Source organism: Dermacentor variabilis, chromosome 4 (genome assembly GCF_050947875.1).
Source record: "Dermacentor variabilis isolate Ectoservices chromosome 4, ASM5094787v1, whole genome shotgun sequence".
Classification (NCBI taxonomy): domain Eukaryota; kingdom Metazoa; phylum Arthropoda; class Arachnida; order Ixodida; family Ixodidae; genus Dermacentor; species Dermacentor variabilis.
In genome coordinates this window covers 222,653,600-222,676,963 of record NC_134571.1, presented here as the reverse complement: position 1 = coordinate 222,676,963, position 23,364 = coordinate 222,653,600, and the positions used below count along the sequence as shown (strand labels likewise).

The 23,364-nt window shown below is 47.6% G+C and overlaps 1 protein-coding gene across 3 annotated transcripts in view; it reads right to left on the bottom strand.

The window, feature by feature from the left end:
• The window catches only part of LOC142580123 (protein O-mannosyl-transferase Tmtc3-like), an 870,647-nt gene that overhangs the window by 765,589 nt on the left and 81,694 nt on the right, over positions 1-23,364 (bottom strand). For 2 of the 3 annotated variants that reach the window (XM_075690943.1, XM_075690942.1), the window contains exon 2: positions 13,295-13,516. The exons of the other annotated variant lie outside the window; for it this stretch is intronic. In XM_075690943.1, the coding sequence (XP_075547058.1) occupies positions 13,295-13,516 (222 nt within the window). The remainder of the gene's footprint in view (positions 1-13,294; positions 13,517-23,364) is intronic. 3 annotated transcript variants of the gene reach the window in all.

The window sequence follows — 23,364 nt, the reverse complement described above, 5'->3', positions numbered from 1 at the left end:
TTTTTTTTTTCATGTATTCTATATTAACTGCTGTTTGTCAATGATATATGTACTTCTCCCCCCCCCCCCCCACCACTGTAATGCCAAACTGGCGCTGTGGGTACTGTGATAAATAAATAAATAAATAAATAAATAAACAAACTCGTTTTCAGATCGCTTCGGCGCTCCCGAAGCAGCCGACGCGGTCGCTATGTCCACGTGATCCCTCCTAGCACGTCACGCCGACGGTGGCGCCAGCTTTTCCAGTGGTGGAACTCGAGGCCAATTGTTGCCTTTCTTCCCACAGATATTAGCCAGACGTTACAAATCACTTTGCTTGTTAGCTAGCAACACAATGTCGTCCGCATAAAATAAACCTGGGAGCTGCTGCTCCATTACTGTACCCGCCTGTTTGTATGAGATTGCGTTACTGTCCAAAAACAGTGCCGCCACCTAGCGGCTGCCGAGACAGACCTCAAACGGCCGCTCGAAAAGTGACGTCGTGAGATAGAGCGCACCTGCAGCTGGCGTAAAGCCCATTAAACTTCGTAAAGTAGTGCCACGCTTTCAAGAATGCCGCTTCCTCCTCGCGCGCTCTGGCCGACGCCGCGTCGCTATTAGCCTAGTAGCATCACGTGGACCCTCACCCCGTGCATCAGCGCCATTTTTGCTCGAGAAGCATCTACGGAGTGGCGAGGGGCGCATGTTGGCGCCGTTGCTACGCTCGAGCAGTGTAGGCGGCGCCACGGTCGAGGAGGGAGCGTCAAAGAGAGGAAAAATAAGGAGGAAAGGCGGAGGAGGAGAGTGTCACTACTTTACGAAGTTTAAGGGGCTGAAGTTGGCAGCGCGTGGACTGACGCCAAGCAGGGCAGCCCAAAGGCGAGGTCCAAGGAGAAGCAGCGTGGCAACGCATTTCGCTGTGTGCAGCCCACGTATGCTTGGCGAAGACCAGCGTGAGCAATGGCAGGTGGGAAAGAAATGGCAGTACGGCCAGCAGCCACGCGCTGCAAAACTCGAGGAACTTCGTCTACGGTCAGTTGGGGTGCTGGTACTCGTCTAACGTCGGCAACAGCTTCGCTGTACATCCACTTTCACAGGGTGGAATGAAGGCCAATTTTCTTTTTCAGCTAAGTGATGGTACTGATACTGTTATCATTGGTATTATATATTTGGTATCATATGACTTTGTTGTTGTTCCTGCATTATATAACTACGTGGTACTTCACTACTCTCGTTACTGTACCACTATTGCATTATTCTGCTTTCTGTTCTGTACTACTTACTTTCTCCGGCCAAGTGCAGCTATTGATCTGGGACGACAAATTAGTTATTATATTGAAATGATGGAACTGTGTTTATGTTGTACCTAATTTCATTACATGGAATGTGTTTTTTTTTTCTTGTACTGCCCTCCTTACACATTGCCTCTCACCATGCTAGTAAGGTATTCTTAAATAAATAAATAAATACTGAAAACCACGCTCCATCGTCCTTGGGTCGAGTATTCTTCCGTGAATTTAAGTAGTACTCAGTGCATTATAAAATGTACACTAACGGTGCTATGTTGTCCAAGATAAAATGACATGGGACCCGTGCCAAGCTTTTGGTCTCGTCTCCTCCTTATTTTCTGATGAAAGGGAACAGAGCAGGAGTGCCCACACGCAAACCTCAAGATTATGACACGGTTATACTCACGTTACACCGACGCATGGCACCGTCTCTCGTCACGGTCTTGCGTTCCGTAGGCGGCTCTTCCCGCGTAATGAGGAAGACTACTTGTATCACAGGGGTTGGAACGCCAGTGCGAACAAGTCACCGAACAATTGTTCAGTCATGAACACGGTAGGTGAGACGGCTTCAGCGGATCGCCCACCAGTGCTCTGCTCGAGCGGACTGTCACGTTGTTTCGTAGGCGAGAAAAAAAAGAAAGGAACAACGGTACTGCCTTGTGGATCCTCTACTGCCGCTCGACGGTTTGTCCGCAAATTTACACTCGCAAAGTGCTTAATATATATAAGCGGATGAGTAAACTGCGTACTGCCCGTGCTTACAAATCAAGGGGCAAGTAATAAGCGCGCAAATTTTGATGAACGCATGCTGACACATTTCGGCGCTCCACAGTTTGGCGGTAACAAAACCGCCAGAGCCAGACAAATGTATCGAAGCTGACGTTTGAACGCCCGCCTAAATCCGCCAAGCGGTGCACTTCGTGCAGGCAACGACGATGCCGAGGGACAGTTTCGGCAACCTGCCTACGAACATTGCGAGGGATTACCAGAATGCTGTTCCTAAGGGAACGGACGAGTTCATCCGGAGTAGACGATAAAACATCGGGACAGAAAAGAGCTGTTCCTCAATGAGCCTTCAAGACAGGCAAGCGTAGTTCCTTAGCTGAGAAACACTTTCACGCTTCATGGCCGCCCTCACTGACATACAGATGCTCCGAAAGCGGTCTCGATAGAGCACACTAGGAAGTTACGTCTCGGTGCGCACACCGCAGTGTTCACAAGCAAAAGTTTCGACTACGTGAAACCTTACGTAGTTCAAACTCCACAACCACCTTCCTGCTCTATGTAACGCAATGAATGTCACTAAACATTGTGACCACGGCTTTTGGACACTTGCGGCTGAAAAATAATAGCATTAATAAATAAATAAACAGGTGTATTTGTGAAACTCGATGAAATCACCTGGTGCAAAGGAAGAGAGATGATTTTACACGTAGCGAGATTTCAAAGGCTGCACAAGACCTAAGTTTACCCTGCTGCATAATTCGCCCTGCAGGAGTCAGGTCACAGTGGGAACGCAATCTAGCCTCAGAAAGAAACGCGCTCGCGAAGAGAAAACGCTGCGCACCGGCACGAGGGCACCTGTCCAACAGTGGTGGCCGCCAGCTCCCAAAAAGGTGGGCGAAACTTCTAACGTGCAAAGGACGTACGGCAGCGCAAGGCAGACACAACTGACCACGGCCGTTACGTGAAGAAGGCTTGTAAGAAACGTCGCTTGAAACACTTCACGAAAATCTATGTGTGACCGCAATAGTACAACCTAAGATGCCCAAATAACACTGCAGGAAGCATATGCAAAGTCCAAGAAAACTGCGGGTAATGAATGTGGCCGCTACTATGCTGGATATCAAAGTGAAGCACAACAGTTCACATCTTTTGTGCAACAAATCCAGTGTTGCAGGGCAAGTCACCCGGCAACGTTCCTTTCAGAGACAGGGAGTACAGACGAATTCGTGCAATAAAGGCGTCATAATGGATTTTGAGGCAACGTGTCGCTTATAACACCTTTGCATGCAATTCAGGACCAAGCACTGAATACGTTGTGGCTTGAAGAGTTCAGGCGCAGCTACTTCCTGCATGCCCAAGTCGAAGCTTCCGCTCCGACATTTCTCAAAAGCGCACGGAAGTCAATGCAAGTCTGCGAACGTTCCTTTCTCGCAGACGATGCACAGGAGGAAGGTGTGAACACACCACGGCAGGGCTTACGCTGCGCACCGCACAGCAGCACTACTGAGACAAAACCAACCTTTTCTATGGCTTGCGTTTGCTGTGTCTGCAAAGCGCCAAGTCTCTGAAAAAGCAATATATCTCTGAGGAAAGCTCGTTCGTCTGTCATTGATATGAACACGCAAACTCAGAAGATGGCAAGACGGGCAGTCAGAAAATTACATACCGTAGTAAACAATCTATGGCATCAAAGTGTAAGTAAATTGGCCTCGTCTCCCCCCACAAATATGGAATCGCAGACGACAGACACTACGGGGGATACTTTCCTTAATTATTCGGCGTACTGCATGAGTTACACTTTGAAAGCGAACAAAGCCATGCAAGATCGTGCGGGGCCTGGAAGATGAACAGCCTGAGTGCGTGATGAGGCTCGAACAATCAGGTTTAAGCTAACATTTTGCCTCAATGCGCGAGTCTGGATGTACTCAAGTTGATGAACATATCTGGGCTCTTGGATAAGGCAATTGGAAATCCTGGCGAGGTATGCGACGCACAATCGTGTAGACCGTCTTCAAGTTCCCTAGATGCACCGATACATCTTTCTCAGCGACTTAACATCGCCAAGCGACAAACAGGTGCAGCCTGTCGAGGCTGTTGTCCTGGGGCGAAGGCGAGCGTCCGTCTTAACAAAAAGGTCAAGAGAAGAAAACTTGGGCAGCTCCAAGTTCCTCGACAGTTCAGAAGGAGCACAAATAATTCACCTGCCGAACTGCGTCAGTGACGGCAAGGTGTTCCTGAAATACGAGGCTGCAAAGTATACACAATCCGTAAACTTGGCACGAACACTTGAAGCGATCCACGGTTCACATCACTGCCGACAACGACGAAATCGCCGCGACAATGTTAGAACAGCTTTGACGGCAACACCCAGGGAAGAGCTTCGATGCAGCGCAAACGTGACAGTGAACGGCCACGACGACTACGGCGCAGTGGAGCTCCGGACAAGTCCGCACACGAGGTGGCTCGCCGCGCCGAAAGCAAGCCACGCGAGTGCGCGCCCGGACCGAAGCCGCCGGCACGTTGACTCGAAAGTGGGCTGACTGGAGCGCCCCTGGCGGCGCAGTCAGCCCGCTCTCCTCCCGGAGCGTGTTTCGTCCCTGGAGAGCCGTCCTTCTCACCCGGCACGGTTCTTTCCCGCGCGCGAAGCAACGATCGCTGGCACGTTTGCGGTGTGCTCCGGAAAGGCGCCGCTGATTCTCCCTGCGGGGGAAGGCGAAGAACGCCAGCGGAGCGCACAAACGAACATCGGAGAGCAGCACTTAACCTCAATCAATTACGTTTGCCCGACTGTCAGTCGCCGTCATTAACGAACTTCACCCGAAGTGCCTGTTGGAAAGAAAGGAAGCATTCCCTACAATTCCAGTCGGCTCAGGGAAACACGGCTGCGGCCGACACCGCACTTGTAACAAGAAAGGAGACATTTCCCTCGTGATAGCGAGGCATGCAACAACAACGATTTAACGTAGGTAAACCTGTCCGCGTCGTTATCGTCGCGTGGATTGCACTTTCCTACAGCAGTTTCAATTGGTACGCGACTCTCATTATCGCTTTGGTGCGCTCGCATAAAATATGTTCTTAATTTATTGATTCGTCGGATCTGCCTAAGGCACATGTAGCAAATAATTTTCAAAATGCTCTAAGGAATTGCTGGTTCTCCCGTAATCTAGAGTATATGTAAGCATGAAATGGGAACCGGCAAAGCAGACTGGTTGCAGATGATACTACTCACAATCTTAAAATGGGTGTAGCGCATGTTCACAACGGCACACCCCATCACACCACACCACGCCCTACTGTGCACTGGTCCATATGAACACTGCCCAACTAGAAGAAGAAAACCGGCTCAAGGCAGCACTACAGGCAGTGAAACACACCAGGGAGACAGAGTGCACTGCCCAGCTAGAAGAAAAGTGCCTGAAGGAGCTGCGTGGTACCATCTCTCGACGCAATGCAACACCCGTATTGTGGAACTCACGGATCGCTAGCGTTCAAGAAGGCACAGGCAACCCGGTCGCATCGCCAAAACATGACAATGAAGTGCATGGTGCCCTGTGTCTGCCTTTTGAACATCGTTATTGGAAATGAGAAATAAAACTTAAGCATACTAGAAGTTGCAGCTTAAGTTCTATTGCGAACAAACATTAGGAAGAATTCTGAAGCAATATTTTTGTAATTTGCTTGGGTGCATGTAATGCGGTCACGTACAGAGGGTTGGGGCTTCCTCGGCACAATATTCACAGGTAGGGTTCTTCTAAAGGGAAGAGGAGTAAGCCGGGTGGGCGAGGCAACGCCCGATGGTGTTTTAGCGGCGAGGGTGTAGAATTGAAAACAAAGGTGTGCTATTCAACATTGGTGGAGGAATGAATGTGAGGTAGCGCCGTGTGTCAGCCAGTTGACATGTAGGTCACTCTGGCTTACGCACGGCACTAATAGCACACCTTAGTTTTCAATCCCACACCTTCGCCGCTAACACACCATCGGTCGTTGCCTCACCCAGCTGGCTTACCCCCTCTCCCCTTTATAGGAATCCAACCTATGAATACTGTGGCAAGGGGAGCATATGTTGCCTTGAGAAAGACAAGTGCACTTGTCAAAACATTGGCTTCAGCTTTTACCTTGTTCTCATTTTGCTTAGCATATACGTGGCATCACCTGACGTGCCCTGTTAGAATCGGCTCGTGAAACTGACAATGCGTCCCCCACAGACAGCCCGCCCTCAAAGCGGGCCCTGCGACAACTTTTGAAGCTCCGACTGGACGATGGTTGGACGGCAGTTTCCTTGGCCTATGGATCTAGGAAGGACAGAGAGAGTTTTAAGAAGCCCGTTTTCGGCTCCTTGGTGTGCTTCATTTGAGCCATGCTAGACTGATGAGATGCAACGTTCTCCACTCTTCATGTAAATATTGAAAATTAAGTCTGCTACCCCTCATTCTTGATGAGAACACAATTCTCCCTTGAACAACGTCCTTAGCGTGGATAAGTTGGATGACGGCATGGGCCAGCTACCCCTCTTTACATGCCCAACGCCAACTCTTACAACCAGCACTATGGTTGTAGCTAAGTGAAATTTCTTAATCGAATCCATCAAATACGAATATTCCACAAAGATACTCCCGAATACCAAATGGAATGTTGAATATTTGCTCAATTCTGAAGTACCATAAAACACACATTCCACGGAGTTTGTAAAACAGGAAGATCAAGCTTATATGCATTGATAAATACTGTTCACAAAAGACGTCCGAATAACTGAGAAGCTAGTAAATTACAAACGACTGCTTTAGATTATCGAGTAGCATGGGCACCACGGCAATGACATTAATACAACCAAGGAACAGCATGTCAACATATGCACATACAAGGCCATGTTTGGTGAAGCAGAGAAGTGTAATATTACGACACACATTCTTTTAAAGGGATGCACATATGATTAGACTGGACAAATAATACTTTTTGACAAATGCGTATATAGGTTGCTTGCACCAAGCTGTTCTCAGTGAATTGCTGGAAAATATTGGGCAAACATTATCAGCCCTGTATACACGCTGAGAAACAGGTGACTGCGCCAGTACGGCAGCTATCTCGCAACATAATGATTCGAACATCCATGGTTCGGTCACCCTCAAGACTCCACTCCATAGGTGCCGACGAGAGGGGGCTGGAGGGCTCGAACCCCCCCCCCCCCCCCCCCCCCCCCGAATTTTTTTGGAGGGATTGTGCCTCCCCACCACCCCACGTAGATTAACGATGCGGTCAGGGGGCATCATGTCTTCGTTTGTACGGATTTGGACAGATCGACTGAAGAACTACAGTTGCCTAAAAGTTGAAAGAACAGCACAGCCCTAAATTGCCGCGACTGCATAGATTTTTCTTGCACCAACAAAGGAAGAAGATGACAACCCTAAAAGTTCAAGATCCACTTCACCATAAGGGGTTCTTACTGGCAATGGCAGCTCTCTGAACATCAACTATTCCGAGTCCCTGCAGGGAATGAAATGAACGGCCACTTGATAAGTACAGGTGTTTCTTTTGTGCACATTCTCTTCCAAGACTTAGAAGCCTTCTCAAATACCCAAATCACTTATTGCTTTACTCGAAACATAAACTATGAACTTACCTTTAAATGTAGGCCCGGCAGACTATACATAATCCTCGCGAATATAAATAAAACGTTTACAGCAAAATGAATGGCACTCTGAGCTCCATAATGAACTCCACAGCATTAAGCCCATATTGAGCTAATGGCGGAGTGCCAGACACTGTGAACGGTTCTACGAGGTGGTTTTGTGCAGTCCGGGAATTGGCCACACACACTTAACCCACGCCACCTCATAAGAAAGGGGGACCCACCGGTCTATGAAGAGTGCTGGCACAGCTCATCATAGATACATTTCAGTGAATTTTTCCCACGGTCTCTGTGGGAAGCCATAATTTCTCGCCTGGGTATCCTTCGCCAAGTGGCATGGCAGCCTATTACGCAGCAGCTCCAGGGCTTATTCTTCTTCCGCTTCGGATTCTGGGAATATCTGTCAACCATAGCAACTGAAATTGAATCGCAACCACCGTGGGACAAAAAAATCGAGTGCGTCATCAACATCCGGAATCAACGCGGGCATTAATATTGCGGATTCGACAAGCGACGGCTGTATATTCCGTGAATGATCGACGACATCCCTGCTCGGCCCACTGAAAGGTATGCCAACGTTGTCGCTGGAAGTGACCTGTAAGGCCGCTATGGGTAATGCTGGGCGTTCTTGGAGCGGCCACAGGCAAAAGATGAGAATTTTCTCAATAAAACTCAAAGGCCCACGAGCTTGGCCTTATCCCGGCGATGACGGAGTACGCACGCAGACAGACGGTGCGAGAAGGCTTTTTGAAGGAGACCAGGGGGAGGGGGAAGCAACTTAGCTCGGGCCGTTCGGGCCGCGTTATATAAGTTCGGGCCGCGTTATGTTCGGGCCGCGTTATATGTTCGGGCCGCGTTATATAAGAGCGTGCTCGCCTTGCTGCACGTTGTTTAGTTTTTAGGTCAGGCTTCGAGCAGCGAAGTAGACAACCCCGACTTATGGGAAGTCGTGAAGTGTGAGTGTTGAGTTCAAGTGTTAAGTGTTGTGTCAGCTTTGGTAACTTAAAAAGAAGTGTTTATTCAGCTTTGGTAGCCGACTAAAGTAACACGTTGGGCTTGTTGGTGTGCTCCAGTGAAGTGACCTATGTCATCACTAAAGTGACGGCGGACAACCACCGTTCACGCAAGATGCAAGTTCTGCACATCGCACGATTGAAACCGTACCATCAACGCGCACTCCGACTCGCTCGTTGAGCTTCATCTGCCTCGGAGGAAAATGTAACGCCGCATCAGAGAAGCGCCGAATGGAAAAAGAAAGCGGTGTGAGTGATTTGGATGATCGGCTGTATCGGACCGTCCCAACCCTTTTCACAGTAAGTAAATCCATTCTAGATCAGTAACAATATAAGCAGTGTGGAACTGTACGTTCGGTGGATGGCACACTAAGAGGAACAAAGACAATTTGATTAGTCAGAATATTTCCAGCACAAAGGGAAGGGTAAATCGGTCGCTTACTGAGATTTCAATCCCGCATGTCTAGGCGGCACATGGCAAGCTTTTCAGTTAGGCGCAGGTCGTTTCGAATGTTTCAACATGGCTGTTTATGCTTAAGGGTGGTTTCAGTAGCCACAAGAGCCCGTGTGAGTCTGAAGCCTAGGCACATCTAGTATCGCACGTTGTCCGAGAATCACACACTCATCGACTCCACCAAGCAGGAAAAATCTCCCAGCGTTATCTAGTTCTACTGGTCTGCTCTGTAATTATGTGTTACACTTTACCTTGGAGCCACGTGTATATAAAGGTGCGTTGCAGTACATTAAAGGAGTCCTGAACCACCCCTCAAACTTGGTGAAAAAGCACATTCTGTGGATAGCATACGCTCCTGTCAACGTCTCAGTCAAATTTTGTATGCGGGAGCTGCGTGTGGGGCTCATCACAAGTGGAGCAGGAAGTCAACTTTTATTCTCAAATGCTCTCTTTTCAACAGAGGCACCTTCTCCTCCACTGTTTTGGGGCTACCGTCAACGGCTGTCATATGTCATTATATAGCAGATTGCTATAGAGCACTGCCATTGATGGATACAAGAATCGTGTTTCGGTCAGTGCACTTCTTCATCTGTATAATAGCTGTAGTAGTGAACGGAACAGGCTGATGTTAGCGAAAATCTGCGCTTCAAATTTGGTTAAGAATTATGCACTTCCAAAAGAAGCCAACCATCGTCTGCTCACACTCGGCCGAGCCCACCCATGTAGGAATGAATCATTGGCCGCGTTGTTTATCGATGGCATATAGCCATCGGGTCTCGCTAATTTCGATTTGCAGCGAGCACCAAACTGTGCGAAAGTTAAGCTCAGACCACGCGTGTGCTATGTCAGCTGCGCCTTGCGAGGAATGATGGATGTTAGCATCTACACGAGTAAGCGCGCCAGTGCACACTAACTACTGGGTATAGGCGGGCTTCGTATTGACCATTTTACTGAGCGCTACAAAGTAGTGACTCTCGATTTGCCTAATATCGATGCAAAATAAAGCCGGCCCGCTGCCCATAGAGCGGCCAGACAGGAACATGCGGGCGTGCACTCCAGCTTCGCCGTGCACTTACAGTTGTGCAATCTGCATCTGCTGAGTGTAAATACCATGTGGGGTGTTGTGACAAGCCTTCTATAAGTAACTAATACATAACTAATATTAACCACACATAATAGTAACCACACATAACTAATATTACAACTACTGCACTACGAAAGCTATTTTATCTAAAAAGACGCCTAAAGATCGCTCCAATGAACATTAAGCTTCTGGCCTACAAAACATTTGTGAGACCTATTTTAGAATACGCTAATACAATTTGGTTTCCTTACACAGCAACTAACATAGCTAAACTTGAAGCTGTACAAAGAAAAGCCGCAAGGTTCATTCATAGCAAATATCGTTCCACTGACTCACCTTCACGTCTCTTAGCTTCCTCAGGCCTCAACACATTATCGACGAGAGCGAAACAAGGTCGACTAAAATTTATGTTTCAAATGCTGCACCGTCAGTATAAAATTGATATCACCCGGTACATTTCATATTCGCAATCTAGAATAACACGGCATCAACACGAACATACCCTAACCGAGTATTCCTTTTCTAATGACGCATTCAGGTACTCATTCTTTCCTTGAGTAATCAGAGAATGGAGTCAACTTAACTCGTCATTAACAGCGACAAATTCTTTATCCCTGTTCGTTTCACAACTGGAGCTCATCAGAAGAGATTATTAACGATTTCTCATGTTTGTTCCCTGTTCTCTTTATGTTAAACTAACAGTGCTTAGAAAAAAAGAATGTATACACTTGTTTGTTTCCAAATACTTCACGTTTTCGCTTTGACTATGATATGCCCGGTTGTTGTTCATTTTATTCTGCTTTGTTTAGTGTTCTATTGTATAGCTTATCTACCTTATCCTTTGTATTTTGTTGAATATTGTTGCTTTTTTATTCTTTGTGTAGCTCACACATGTATTTATGTCGGGAAAAGAAAGTGTTCACGCCCGTCTGCTAGGCTCTCGGCTGAGAGCGGCAGTATTGTGAAATAAATAAATAAATAAATAAGTGGGACACTGCCACTTTAACGCATGCGCCGCCGCCCCGCTCCTTCGGAATGGAGGACGTTGAAATCAAATGGGCAAAAGATAAATACTGCCATTGCGGTATCTACGTTCAAACAAGGTCTTCCTGTAAAATTATTTTGTTAATATTTTCCTGGAGGTACCATATTTGTTCCAAGGCGATTTTTAGGCATGAAAGAAAATTCACCAACGGTTTCGACCGTTGCGAAATGCGAAATTTGAGCGCTACTCTATATCTGTCTTGTGCGGCAAGTTGCAAACAGAGCTCTAGCGTGGGCCGGCTGCCTCGCTAATCTCGGGACTGCAAGAGGCAGCGAGCACAGTGTGACGTACGGGCGCGATTCACAGCAGACGGACCTTCGTCCCAGACGACGCATGCTACTCTGGCACCATCTTGTAGCCATCGTTGCTTTTCTCCTCAACATTTCGCCATACCCTCCACCTCTACTGTCATCCTCACGTCTTTCATTCCCCGCTGCACTCTGCGTTCGCTCTTTCATCATTTGCTCGTTCGCTCGGCTGGGCCAAGGCTCACCGCAGGAATGGGGGCCTAAAACCTGCGCTCTAAAACTTGGAGGACGCTTAAGCTTCGCCTTCAAAAGTGGAACGCAAAGCATCCAATGATCCCTGACTGCTTCTCGTGCTTCACGGCAACTGCAGCTTGTGTAACCATAGTGTTTGCGGGAAAATGCTGGCGGCGAATGCTATTACCCTAGAAAGGTGAGCTTTCTGGTAGAAACGTGGCCACTTGCGTGGGGTGATCCCAAAGGTAGTGCACAGCCACGCAAAATGAATGACATCATTTTTAGGTTTCTGTTGTCGTTTCGCACTTTTAATATTTAAGTCTGAAAAGATTTAACATAGGAGGTATGGGCTGTTGGTGTTTCATGACATTTGTTTGTGGGCTGTCATTCTCAAAATTCTGAGGAATAACTTTGTCAAGAATGTAAGACAAGGTATGAGAAACATTACTGATAGAATGCTGGGGCAATATAACCCGCATATACTGCATGTCACATAGAAAGGCGTGGCATATACATATACCCAAATATATACGGGGATTTTAGCTCACTAACAACTCCGCTGACGCTGGAGTTTCGGCGACAGGGGGCCCTTCGCCCTATTGCATTAAAAAGCAAGATGTGCTGTTGTGCTAGGGTTATATATGTGTGTTTTGGATAACAAAGTTAGGTTGTTGGAAGTCGGCGCTTGTCTCCATAGTTTCTTCCCGCCCTTCAACCCCTGTAGAGCAATGTGCACATATTCAAAGAAAGGTGGTTCAGGACCCCTTGAGTACAGGTTCATCATCATCATCATCATAAGCCTGGTTAAGCCCACTGCAGGGCAAAGGCCTCTCCCATACTTCTCCAACTACCCCGGTCATGTACTAATTGTGGCCATGTTGTCCCTGCAAACTTCTACAGGTTCAGGACCCCTTTAATACAAAGCTCTCCCATCCTTATCTTCACAGTCACCGAGCAGCTGGTCTCTGGTGGGCGTAATGCATCTAGTCTGCGCTCTTCCTCTTATCGATCTTGTCCCAACTTTTCAACAAGTTGGCCTGAGTTGTTAGCATTTTCTGGGGACCGTGACTATGGTACTTAAGGCAAGTTGAAGCGTGTCTTTTCTTTATTATATACGGCTGTTTCTCTAAAGTTAATATTTGCGCTATAACTGACCGACTGGGGACACACGACTGACCGACCAACTGATAAGCAGCTTTGCATAAAAGCTCTAGATAAACCTTGAGCATCATACCTTCCTTCCTATGAGTGGCTTATTCAGGCACGCCTTTGCACCCCTCAGGGAACGACAGAAAATATGACGAACCAACTGACCGACTGATAAGCCGCTTTACATAAAAGCTCTAGGTAAACCTTGAATATCCTGCCTTTTTTTCTGTGTGTGTGAGCGGCTTATTCAGGTTTCCTCTCACACCCCTCAGAGAAAAGGAAAGCAATATTAGTGAAGCTTTTTATGCATACGTGACCATCAGCACTACAAAGCCAAACAAGACCTGGTATGTTAGTTGGGCAGTGTGAGTTAAAGGCGATGATCTCAGTCCCCCGAAATGAGCATGCACGAAAGGAAGTGTGAGAGAAAGAAGCAGAGCACAATACCCAAGCTGAGAGAGAAGAAGAGTCCAGCACTGCCGGAGAGAGGCAGCAGGAGCAGCAGTCGTGCCACCGATCCCCGCCCAAGCAGCCAGTCACCCGGGGGTCGCATGCGGCTACACGAGAGCAGGAGTCGTCCTCAGAGCTGCTCTCACAAGGCTCAGGAGTAGAACCCAGTCGACGAGCCAGGTCCGGACCGTCCATGGCACCACTCAGAAGTGCACTCACCTGCAGCAAGACAGAATATCACACCCTGTGCAGTGGCTTTAACAATTGCGCCAGTGGACTGCACATCAACAAGTCACTGAAGATTTCAAACAGTAAGCTGCAGGGCTAGTTGGTTTTACATGATTTTTGCAAAGGGGAGCACAGAAGTGTTGCGGAAAAAGGAGACGTAGACAGGAAAGATGCTCACTTGCAACTAAGTCAAGGCCGGGACAATCACTCTTCTGAATGGCTTGAAACTGGACGCCTTGTGCAAGCTGGTAAAGTCTTGCAAAGGCGACAGCCTCAGGGTATTCTTTGCTGTAAAAACGCACAAACCGCTATGTCCCTTCCGATCCATAGTAACAGAAATAGACATTTGGTGTATCAGTGTATTTCAACATCAGTGTATTTTATTCTGCGTCACCTCAAAGCTCTCGCACCCGAGCACCCATTTGTGCTCAAGCATTCGGACAGTCTCATGCAGACCTTGAGGATGGGAGTACCGGGCGTGAACTTTGCAATGTCTGTGGACATAGAAGAGTTATTTTATTCTGTAAGGCATGATGAATTCTTTGTAAATGTCCGGGAAGCAATTGATTCATACGGTGTTGTTGCCTTTCAGAATGACTGCCTTATCCCGGCATTTTCTTGAGCTTTTCGACTGCTACCTCACGTCTACCATTGTTAACTTTGACAGTAAGATTCACATACAGAAAAAGGGTATATGTATTGGATCGTGTGTGGCACCCATTCTGTCTGAAATTTTCTTAGCCAAATTTGACTGTTTGCTTCAGCAAGAATTGAACCAGGACACTGTTCTTAAGGTTCATAGATATGTGGACGATTTTCTTGTCTTTTTATCTGTTCCGCATAATGACATTAGGACTGCAGTAGCTGAGCAAGTGTTGCTTTGTTTCAAACAATGCTCACTCTCGTTATCTTCCACAATAAAACATCCTGACAATGACACACTCCGGTTTTTAGATTTAGCGCTCTATTTTAACTGTGATGAACACCTTTGTTGGGAATATTTTTCGCGTTCTAAGATGGCCACTGTTGTGCCATTACCACAAGCCCGGATTCCGAATCTGCAAGATGCAGAATTTATCCTGCGAGCGCCCTTTGGGCAAACCCGGGGCTGCGCCGAAAGGCACAGCGCCCTAATTCTCCCTTGACAAGTCAAGATGCTGAGCCGTCAGGCAGTGGTGTCCTCCGGAGAAGCATCGGCGGGCAACATGTTCAAACGTGTCGCCAAGTGCCAGACAGCCCGGCGCCGTACCTCCCCTTGCCTGGAGGTCACCGCGCCCGCCAACTTTGAACGGGGTGGCCAGCGCGGTCGCTGGTTGGACCTCTCGGACGACCGTCGAGTGCTCACTTTGTATTGGGCCGTTTGAGTGACAATGGTTTCTGGGGGCTTATAAGCCGCGGCGCGCCGCCTGGAAAACCGGATCCGCCGACCCACCGGGAGCAGAGTGCCGCTCTCGACTGGAGTGAGATGTGTCACGCGTTTTCGCCGGACGTCGCCGTGCGGGAACAGTCGCGTTTGCTGTGAGCTCTCGGCCCCAGTGCCGATCCCTTCATGTCCTGTATAATGACCTGTATATAGTGTATAAAGTCCCTTTTGTTATTCTCACCGACGCCTGACTCGGAGTCTTCGCTACCAACGCTCTGTCACGAAACGGGTGACGAGCGCTACGGGACCACCTCAAAGTCGTAACACCACTCTACCTTTTGACTCCACTCCCACCAAACTGGTAAAATGGGGTACAGCTTCATTATGCCTCAAGTCATCCCTCACCAAGTCTTGTGCACACAGGTTCGGTCATAGCTTTAACCTACAAGTGTCTCATCTGAAAGCCTCGGGATTCCCTTCGAATGTGCTAGTCGCAGTGGGTTCGGCTCTTTTAAGGAAGCTCCAGGCTCCACCAAATGCTATGCCACGCCAGAGGCCAAATAAGTTTGTCGTGATGCCATATTCACATGATTTCACAAAACCTAGAAAGGATTGGGCAAAACACAGCGTCTTCACACATCCTCTCAAGCTTGCTCAGTTGTGTGTGCTTGCAAACAGCCATAAGAAGAACAAGACCTGGTAAAAGAAACACACGAAACCCCTCGCCTCCTGTGCCACCGAAGTGCTAAATGAGGTACCGCTCGACTGTGGGAAAGTTTACATTGGGCAGATGCGGCACTGTCTAAATGACAGGCTAAGAGAGCATTTCTCATTTTTAAAAGCCCTGAGCAACTCCACGCATCTTCCTGCGCACTGCAGGGGTTGTGGCTAGCTGTAAACCGCTTTTTGATAAAACTGAAACTATAAGCAAATCTAAAGGGAGACTCGAAAGGGAAATCCTCGAGGCTGGTCAGATTCACGCTCATGCTAACCTTTGTATTAGTGCACTGTCGGTGCATCTGATGGATAAGGAATTTACATTTCTCGCCCATGGCTGAAGTTTCTACGTCCCCCTCCTCTGTCCCCCTTCCGCCGAAGGTTTTCTTGGAATGATTTCTGTCAGGCCACTTGCACATGCCATTGTTGCTATCACCTACACTAGCTGTCATTATTGACGTAGTCATGCATGCCCCGTTGTTACATGATTATTATATATAAAAAAATTGTACAGTATTTTTTTCACAATTGTCGATGGCAGCACATGCGCAACAATATTCCTGGTGGTTTGTCTCTGAACTTAGTTGCAAGTAAGCATCTTTCTTGTCCACGACTCCTATTTCCGCAATGCTTCTGCGCTCCCCTTTACGAAAATCACCAGGGATGTTGAGAGATCGATGCCTTGGGAATAACGTTCACACACAAAGTCATTCCAGAGACCACCACTTTCAGCAGTGAGGCCGGAAGCCCCAAACTACGCACATTTATACCTCCGGTTTCCATTGTAATTTGGTTGCCAAGTCTTGCAGTCTTTTAAAGCAAAGCTTTCTTTGCCTCTACCTTTGACTTTTCCACTGCTGCTGCTGCTGCTGTGGCTGCTGCTGTCAAGCACACCGTGTCAGGAGGGGGTGGTTCATTGTATGTAAACATGACAGGGGTGAGTTAGAGAGGAAAAGCAACTGTAGAAACGCGTTTTCAGCCCACCGCGTAGAATGTGCACAATGCCTTGTGGAGCTCCCTGGTAAGCAAGCAGGCAAGCAAACCGCACTACAATACGACGGTGGTTGTGGGGAAACTGTATAAGCTTAAGTTCAAGGTACAGAACAGTACGTTGCTGCTATTTCTGAAAAATAAACACCATTCAAATATGTCAAGCGGACAAACTGTGCAGGGAATGCAGAAGCAGAGCCGCATTAATTAAACTGCACTGCAAAGTCCAGGCGACACTACGGAAGCGGTCAACCGTCAAATCAACACTTCTGTACCCGCCACAGTAGCTTTGCTGCTATGGCATTGCTAGACACCATGTATTTGATCCAAACCGCGGCAGCCGCATTTTGATGGGGGCAAAATAGAGAATAAACATGCACTTGGATTTTGGGATAGGTTAAAGAACATTACGGTGTCAAAATTAATCTGGAGTCAGCCACTACAGCGTGCCTCATAATCTGGGTGTGGTTTTGGCATGTACAGCCCCATAATCCAATTCAAGTTTAATTCTTCAGCCACAATGCGATGTGCTATGTGAGGCAATGACTATGCTCAATCCTCTCAGAGGTTATGAGATATGGCGTACAACGCCTCAAGCAAACACCTCTCTCTGCGTGTTCTGTGTACTACGCAGACAAAGAATGCTGGTGCCCGCAAGCTAACGTTTAATACGAACTTTCCACTCTCGTGTTAAACTAAACATTGAAGAAATTAAGCTTAACCGTAAACATAACCGCTAATTATCTTCAATCAAAGCATTCAACATGGAAAGCATCACTTACATCGATTCCCACAGTGCATGGGATCTCCATATTTTTCATTTCTCTTCACCTGCTGTAAACGAGAAGCCTCTGAAGCCTACAGAAGAGTAGCTGGTCAGTAGTATTATTACACGTCTTTACACTGTCACTCCAGAATGGTGAACTACCTGCCGACGAGAGAACAGCAAAAAGTGGTAACCATCGCCAAGATAGTATGGTGTAATAAGCGTGAGGGCTTGGCTATACATCACTAACACACTTTCTGCGAACTTCTCGAACATGTGTAACTTCCTGAGCAGGGTGTAACTCTGGGCAGTTGGTATAGCATGATGGTATAGCCTGTACTTTGAAAGCGTGTAATCTACAACCACACTAAACCAACAGACAATGAAGCCTAGGAAAGCATATGAGAAAATGACTGATCTACACAAGTAGCGTAATTGGCGAGCTTCGTCTGCTTTGTCATATAGAACAATTTTGTATGTTGCCTTTTTCGAACCATTTGCGGGAGCACAATAACTGCTAATTAAAAGAAAGAGAGATGCCTTGAAATTTCTTCGTTCTTCCACAGAAACGAACATGCATCCCAAGGGTTCTGCGAACACAGATGCCGAGGCTTTAATAGCACTGCACCACGAATGGCTGTAGGCAGTGAGGGAACATTTCTCAGCACCAGCCACGGTGACTTAGCAGCTATGTCCATTGCTCTGCTAAACCCTAGTGTGCGAAATCAAATCCCTGCTGCCGCGGCTGATTTCGGTGGGGACGAAATGCAAGAACGCTCCTGTGCCATGCATCAACAAGGTTGCATGTCAAGGAAACCGAGGTGGTCAAAATTAATCCGGAGTCTCCCCACTACGGCATGCCTCATAACCAGATCATAGTTTTCGCATGTAAAACTCCAGATTACTTTTTAAAAATGTTTTTAATCATTAGCACACACCGGCGCAACACTACATGGCACTGTGCCAGATGGTGGGAAGAAGACTGAAGCAAGGACGTCCTCTGTCTCCATTCTTGTTCACACTTTATGTTAAGGGCATAGAAAGACGAGTGCAAAACAGTCAATTGAAACTTGATTTACCATGCACGCGTAGTGGACAAATGGTGCAACAGAACGTCCCCGCACTGGTGTATGCGGACGACATGCAAGAGATTCACAGACACTGGCCAATATGTATGGAAATGCAACGACAAATCTATAGCCATAAATTTAGCATGGAGAAATTGGGAGATATGATCTCTAATGAAGAGACAACTAACTATGTGGTGTCGATTCCAGGCAAGTCATACTCATAGTTAAATACTTCGGCATATGCGTAAATGAAGGAAAGACTTATTCAAGCATCCACAAAGATAACATGACGAGAGGGGAGCGGAATGCAGCAATAATGAAACATTGGGGTCGCAATAAATATGAGGCGGTGCGTGGAATCTGGATAGGAGTCATGGTGCCTGCACTGATGTTCGCAAATGCCATTTCGTGCCTAACATCGGATATATTGGTGGGGTTGGAAGTTAATCAGAGATTGGTGAGTCGGTTGGCTTTGAGAGCCCAGAGCAAACTGCAAATGAGGCAGTGGAAGCGGACATGGGTTAGGCCTCGTTTGAAATCAGAGATTTGCAGAGCAAAATTTGGTTTGAAGAAAGACTCAGGGACATGGATCAAAATAAAGGGGCGACTGAGAGAGAGTTTACTTGAAAGAAGGCAGAGAGGTCGGCCTGAGCTAACGTGCTCTAGCCTGCTACGCTGCAGAGGGGGAGGGGGAACTGGGACATAAAGATGTGATGAGGGATGATGATAACATAGAAAGAGGGACGCGCAACGGTGAAAGCAAGTTCAACATTCTCATGATAGACATTCAGAAATCTCATCCATGAAGCCACTATCAGGTTCCGTATCAAGTCTGTAGTCACCAATTCAAGTGAACTTAAAGGCGATAGGACAAAGCTGGTGTGTGGGCCTCCCCTGCAAGATCAGCACAAGCGCCACACAAAAGCCTTATAGCATGTAAAGAGCTGCAATAAGCGGCCCTATCACGGCAAGCACCTGCAGGTCACTTTTAGAGGCTGGATTCTCGAGACCACCAAGAATCATGCGCACTGACTCTACCAAGTGCTTCAGCCTTTTCTGTACGCTCTCCTTCTCAATGTGTCCACCTCCTTGCTTGCCGGTAGTGTCACCGGTTCCATTGGCCCTATAATTCTTGGCTTCATGGCGCAGAGGACCAGTAGGGCCCACTGGCATGGCAGCGGGCCTAGAGGGCAGCAAAGGCCATTCCGTGTCTGTATCAGCCGGTGGACGTGAATGTTTGCTGCTTGCTGTCATCAATCTTGAATTAGCAGCAGGCGCTGTGACTGTCCTCGATGCACGCACAGGCAGAGGTGGTCGTGACACCTGTGCCCCGCTATGTAGTTCTTCTGAAATGGCTTTGTGATGCTCCTTTCGCGAGCGTTGGTCACTCTGGCGAACAGATTGAGCAGCCTCCTTATATGAAGATTGGTCTCTTGCCATTTTTCGAAGAATACGGACTTCTTGTTTCATCTTCGGGCATTCCTTCGAAGTCGCTTCGTGAAGGCCAGTACAGTTGGGAGATTTAAATGAAGATGCATCACAGTCGGTGGTATTATGCTCTCCGCCGCAACACAAACAGGTGGCTTTACTTCTACAAACAGCGCTCATGTGTCATATCTTGACACATTTCCGGCACTCAACAGGCCTCGAAACAAATGGTCAAACACGGTGTATCACGTAGCCCACTTTGACATACGCTGGTAATGTCAAAGAAGCAAATGTTAACTTGATACATCGGGATTTCTCCAAGCGGTGAATCTCAAGAATGCGCACTGATGACTTCAAAAGACTCTTGAGGGCCGTATACCTGATTTGAAGCTCCATGTCGGAAATCACAGCAGTCGTTGTCTCCTTCCCATAAGTAATAAAGGAGTTGACGGGGATTGCGCTTAAGTGTGGAATGGTCTCAAACTTCTCCAGTATTGTGGATTTTTTCACATCTATCGTCAGGATGTTCTTGTGAGCGTTGACTCTGATCTCATTTATTTGCCCAGGGGCCACACTTTTCAAAATATTTGGTTATAAACTGCCTGCTGAGGGAGTTCATGCTGTGTGACGTCAAGAGCGGCAAGTAAGAAACCATGAGAGATTCCTGCTGACTCTTATTCGATGAAGTCGCCTCAGTCCACATACGGTGCATCTTCTTCATATGGCGGCCCATGGCTATGGTGTACTCACTGTCAGAGTCCATGACTTCTGGTGTTGAGCTCTCCCAGGAATCGAGCTGGCCCGAGCCTCCAAAGGCACGTCGTCCAAAAATGTGCGATGAAGCAGATGACTGATCTTGTTCAGGTGGTCGTGGGAGCGGCTTCTTGCTCATCCTTGATGTAATGACTCTCACGAAAATGGCGAAAAACGTAAAGAATTGCATATCAGCGAGAGTCCCAGAGCACCAGTGAGCCCTGGGCACTTCTTTCTCTTCCTCTCTGAAAGGGGCGGCTAAAATGCCCATGTATCTGCGCCTAAGAAGCGTGGACACAAAATGGAGAAATAGGCTAAGAAAGTTGGCAACCAAATACAGGGTAATGGAAAGTGCAGATAGACAACCAGGAGTAATCAGAAAGCAAGTGGTGAAATGGATGAAAATGTTAGCAACAAAAAGGACCATGGAGATTTACAAGAATGGCACAAAATTGACTCAAAAGGAACGTCTGTATGATAACATGTCTGTACGATGTTGGATGTTGTACGAACGTCTGTACGATGTTGGATAGCTAGGGCTATAGCTGTGGTCTCTGCAAATGTTATGCAAGATGTGGTTAAGGACACGGTGACAAGAGGCTGGTGTTTTTTGTGTACAGCTACTGCTGTATAACTGCATATGTAGCAGCATGTACATATATTACATGTGGTTTGGGTGCCAAATGGTGGCGTAGCCATTTGACCCTGGCCAAACGATGACCTTGGTGGGTATCGTGATGCATATGCTTGGAAAGCGGTCTGGTGCATATATGCTTGCAACACTCTTTAGTCATATCCTCCATAGCATCTCCTGTATTTAGAGGGTATGGCACTCCTATGCTAGCTAAGACAGTTCTGCCTGCAGCGGTAGTGCTGAGGCGGTCTCTCTGCAGTTTGGAGCTCTGAAAAAGTGTGATGTAGGCCCAAGGCCAAAAGCCTCTCAGTCAGAGTTTGCATAGGCAGCCCTAAGGCAGTTTTATATGCGCTACGGATGATAGCTTCTACTTGGTATTCTTCGGACTTGCTCAGGTGGTGGTAAGGAAGCTCGTACGATATTTGACTAAGGACGAAAGCATGAACTAGCCATATGGTGTCTCCCTCTTTCATTCCTTTATGGTGATACGTTATGCGGCCTATCATCCTAGAGATTTGTTTACTTGTGGTGCGTAAAGTTTTGATTGTGGGTGTAGCCTTGCCATAGTTTTGTACCCAAAAAAACAAAATTTGGACTTGGGTGATTTCAGCAATGGGGTGGCCATCCAAGCTGAGATTTATTTGTCCATTCGTTTTATAGCCAGGATTGTGAATTCGGATAATGTTTTATTTTTCCGGGGCGCAGCTAAGTCCGCTGTTCCTAGCAAAACTAGAGACTATGTCGGCCACCACCTGAAGAGTTTGCTCTTTCTGCGCTAGAGCCGTATGTAGCCCAAAGGGTTATATCATCCGCATATAAGGTGTAGCCTAATTGCGGGACTTCCTCTAGGGCATGAGTGATTCTGTGCATATTTATGTTAAATAGGAGTGGTGATATCAGTATAATAGCCCAGTAGCTTTACTTGGTGGGGCCCACTTCTTGCAGGCAGATTATGTCAGGTGGGCATAGGGAATTTTGTATAAGATTGTACAATTTGTCGCTTGTGGAATGTACGACGATTCCACTGCCAAATCTCAAGTTGTTCAGAAGAATTCAGCCTAATTGCCATCATTTACGCTTTCTGTGTCAGTGACATCTGTAGCATTCACAGTGCGGCCGGAGCTCGAATGGCGCTAGTAGCATGGAACTAGTTGCATGGGCTTCCCCACAGGCGGCACATTTCAGGGTGCAGTCATGCCCTTTCCTTAGGTTTTGGGTGCCGCACGTGTGGCAGACTACTATGTTAGGGGTGGAGCACACATCAGAGCGGTGGCTGGTGCGGTAGCATACTCGTCATACCTGCATCATTGCCTTGTAGGGGTAACAGGGCGCCTCCCCTCCATAGCAGTGTACATATCTGGGCATGTGCTCACTGCTGAAGGTAAGTACCGTAGTCTTGGTGTCACCCAGTATCCGAGCCTGAAGTGTCTCTACCCCTTGAGTACATATACACAAATGGGCCATCAACTCTTCGGTGCGTCTTGGGGTCGATTCCGTGAATTATGCCACGCGAGACTTCGTCCGGAGCTGCCACATACACATTCATCTGGTGCAGTGTTCCGTTAGCGTGGAGGTGGGACAAGCACTTAACCCAGTCAGCGACTTGCTGGTGAGGTGTCGAAACAAGTATGATGTTGGAGCCTGGTCTAAGCCTGACCAGGAATTGCATATCCGTGATCTGGCCTTGGCAGGCTATCACCACAACTTTGGAAATTTGGTGGTTAGTCAAGTCTTTGACAATAAGCCCCTTGAAAGGTCGAAGCACAATCTTAAAATCATTCATGGGGAGTGGTGGCAACCGGCGATGCTTAGAGCATGGTCCTAGTGCTTGCGAAGTATTCGGCTTCTGTTGTTTGGCGGGTGGCTGAATAGTAATCCCGGCTGCGGTCACTGTTTCATCGTTCGTCAGCGTTTTCTTTTGTTGTTGAGTCAGATTCATTTGCCAGTTGGAGTACGTACAGGTTGTCCAATGCTGACATGGCACAGTCGGACGTTGGCGCATTCTGGCTGGTCGAAGCAAATTCCATGGAATGGGTCTCTTGCAATTCCATAAAAGTGGGCACAGTACACAGGGCGATACTAGTAGAGTGCAGGTTGAGGCTCCGGTGCAGCCTAGTA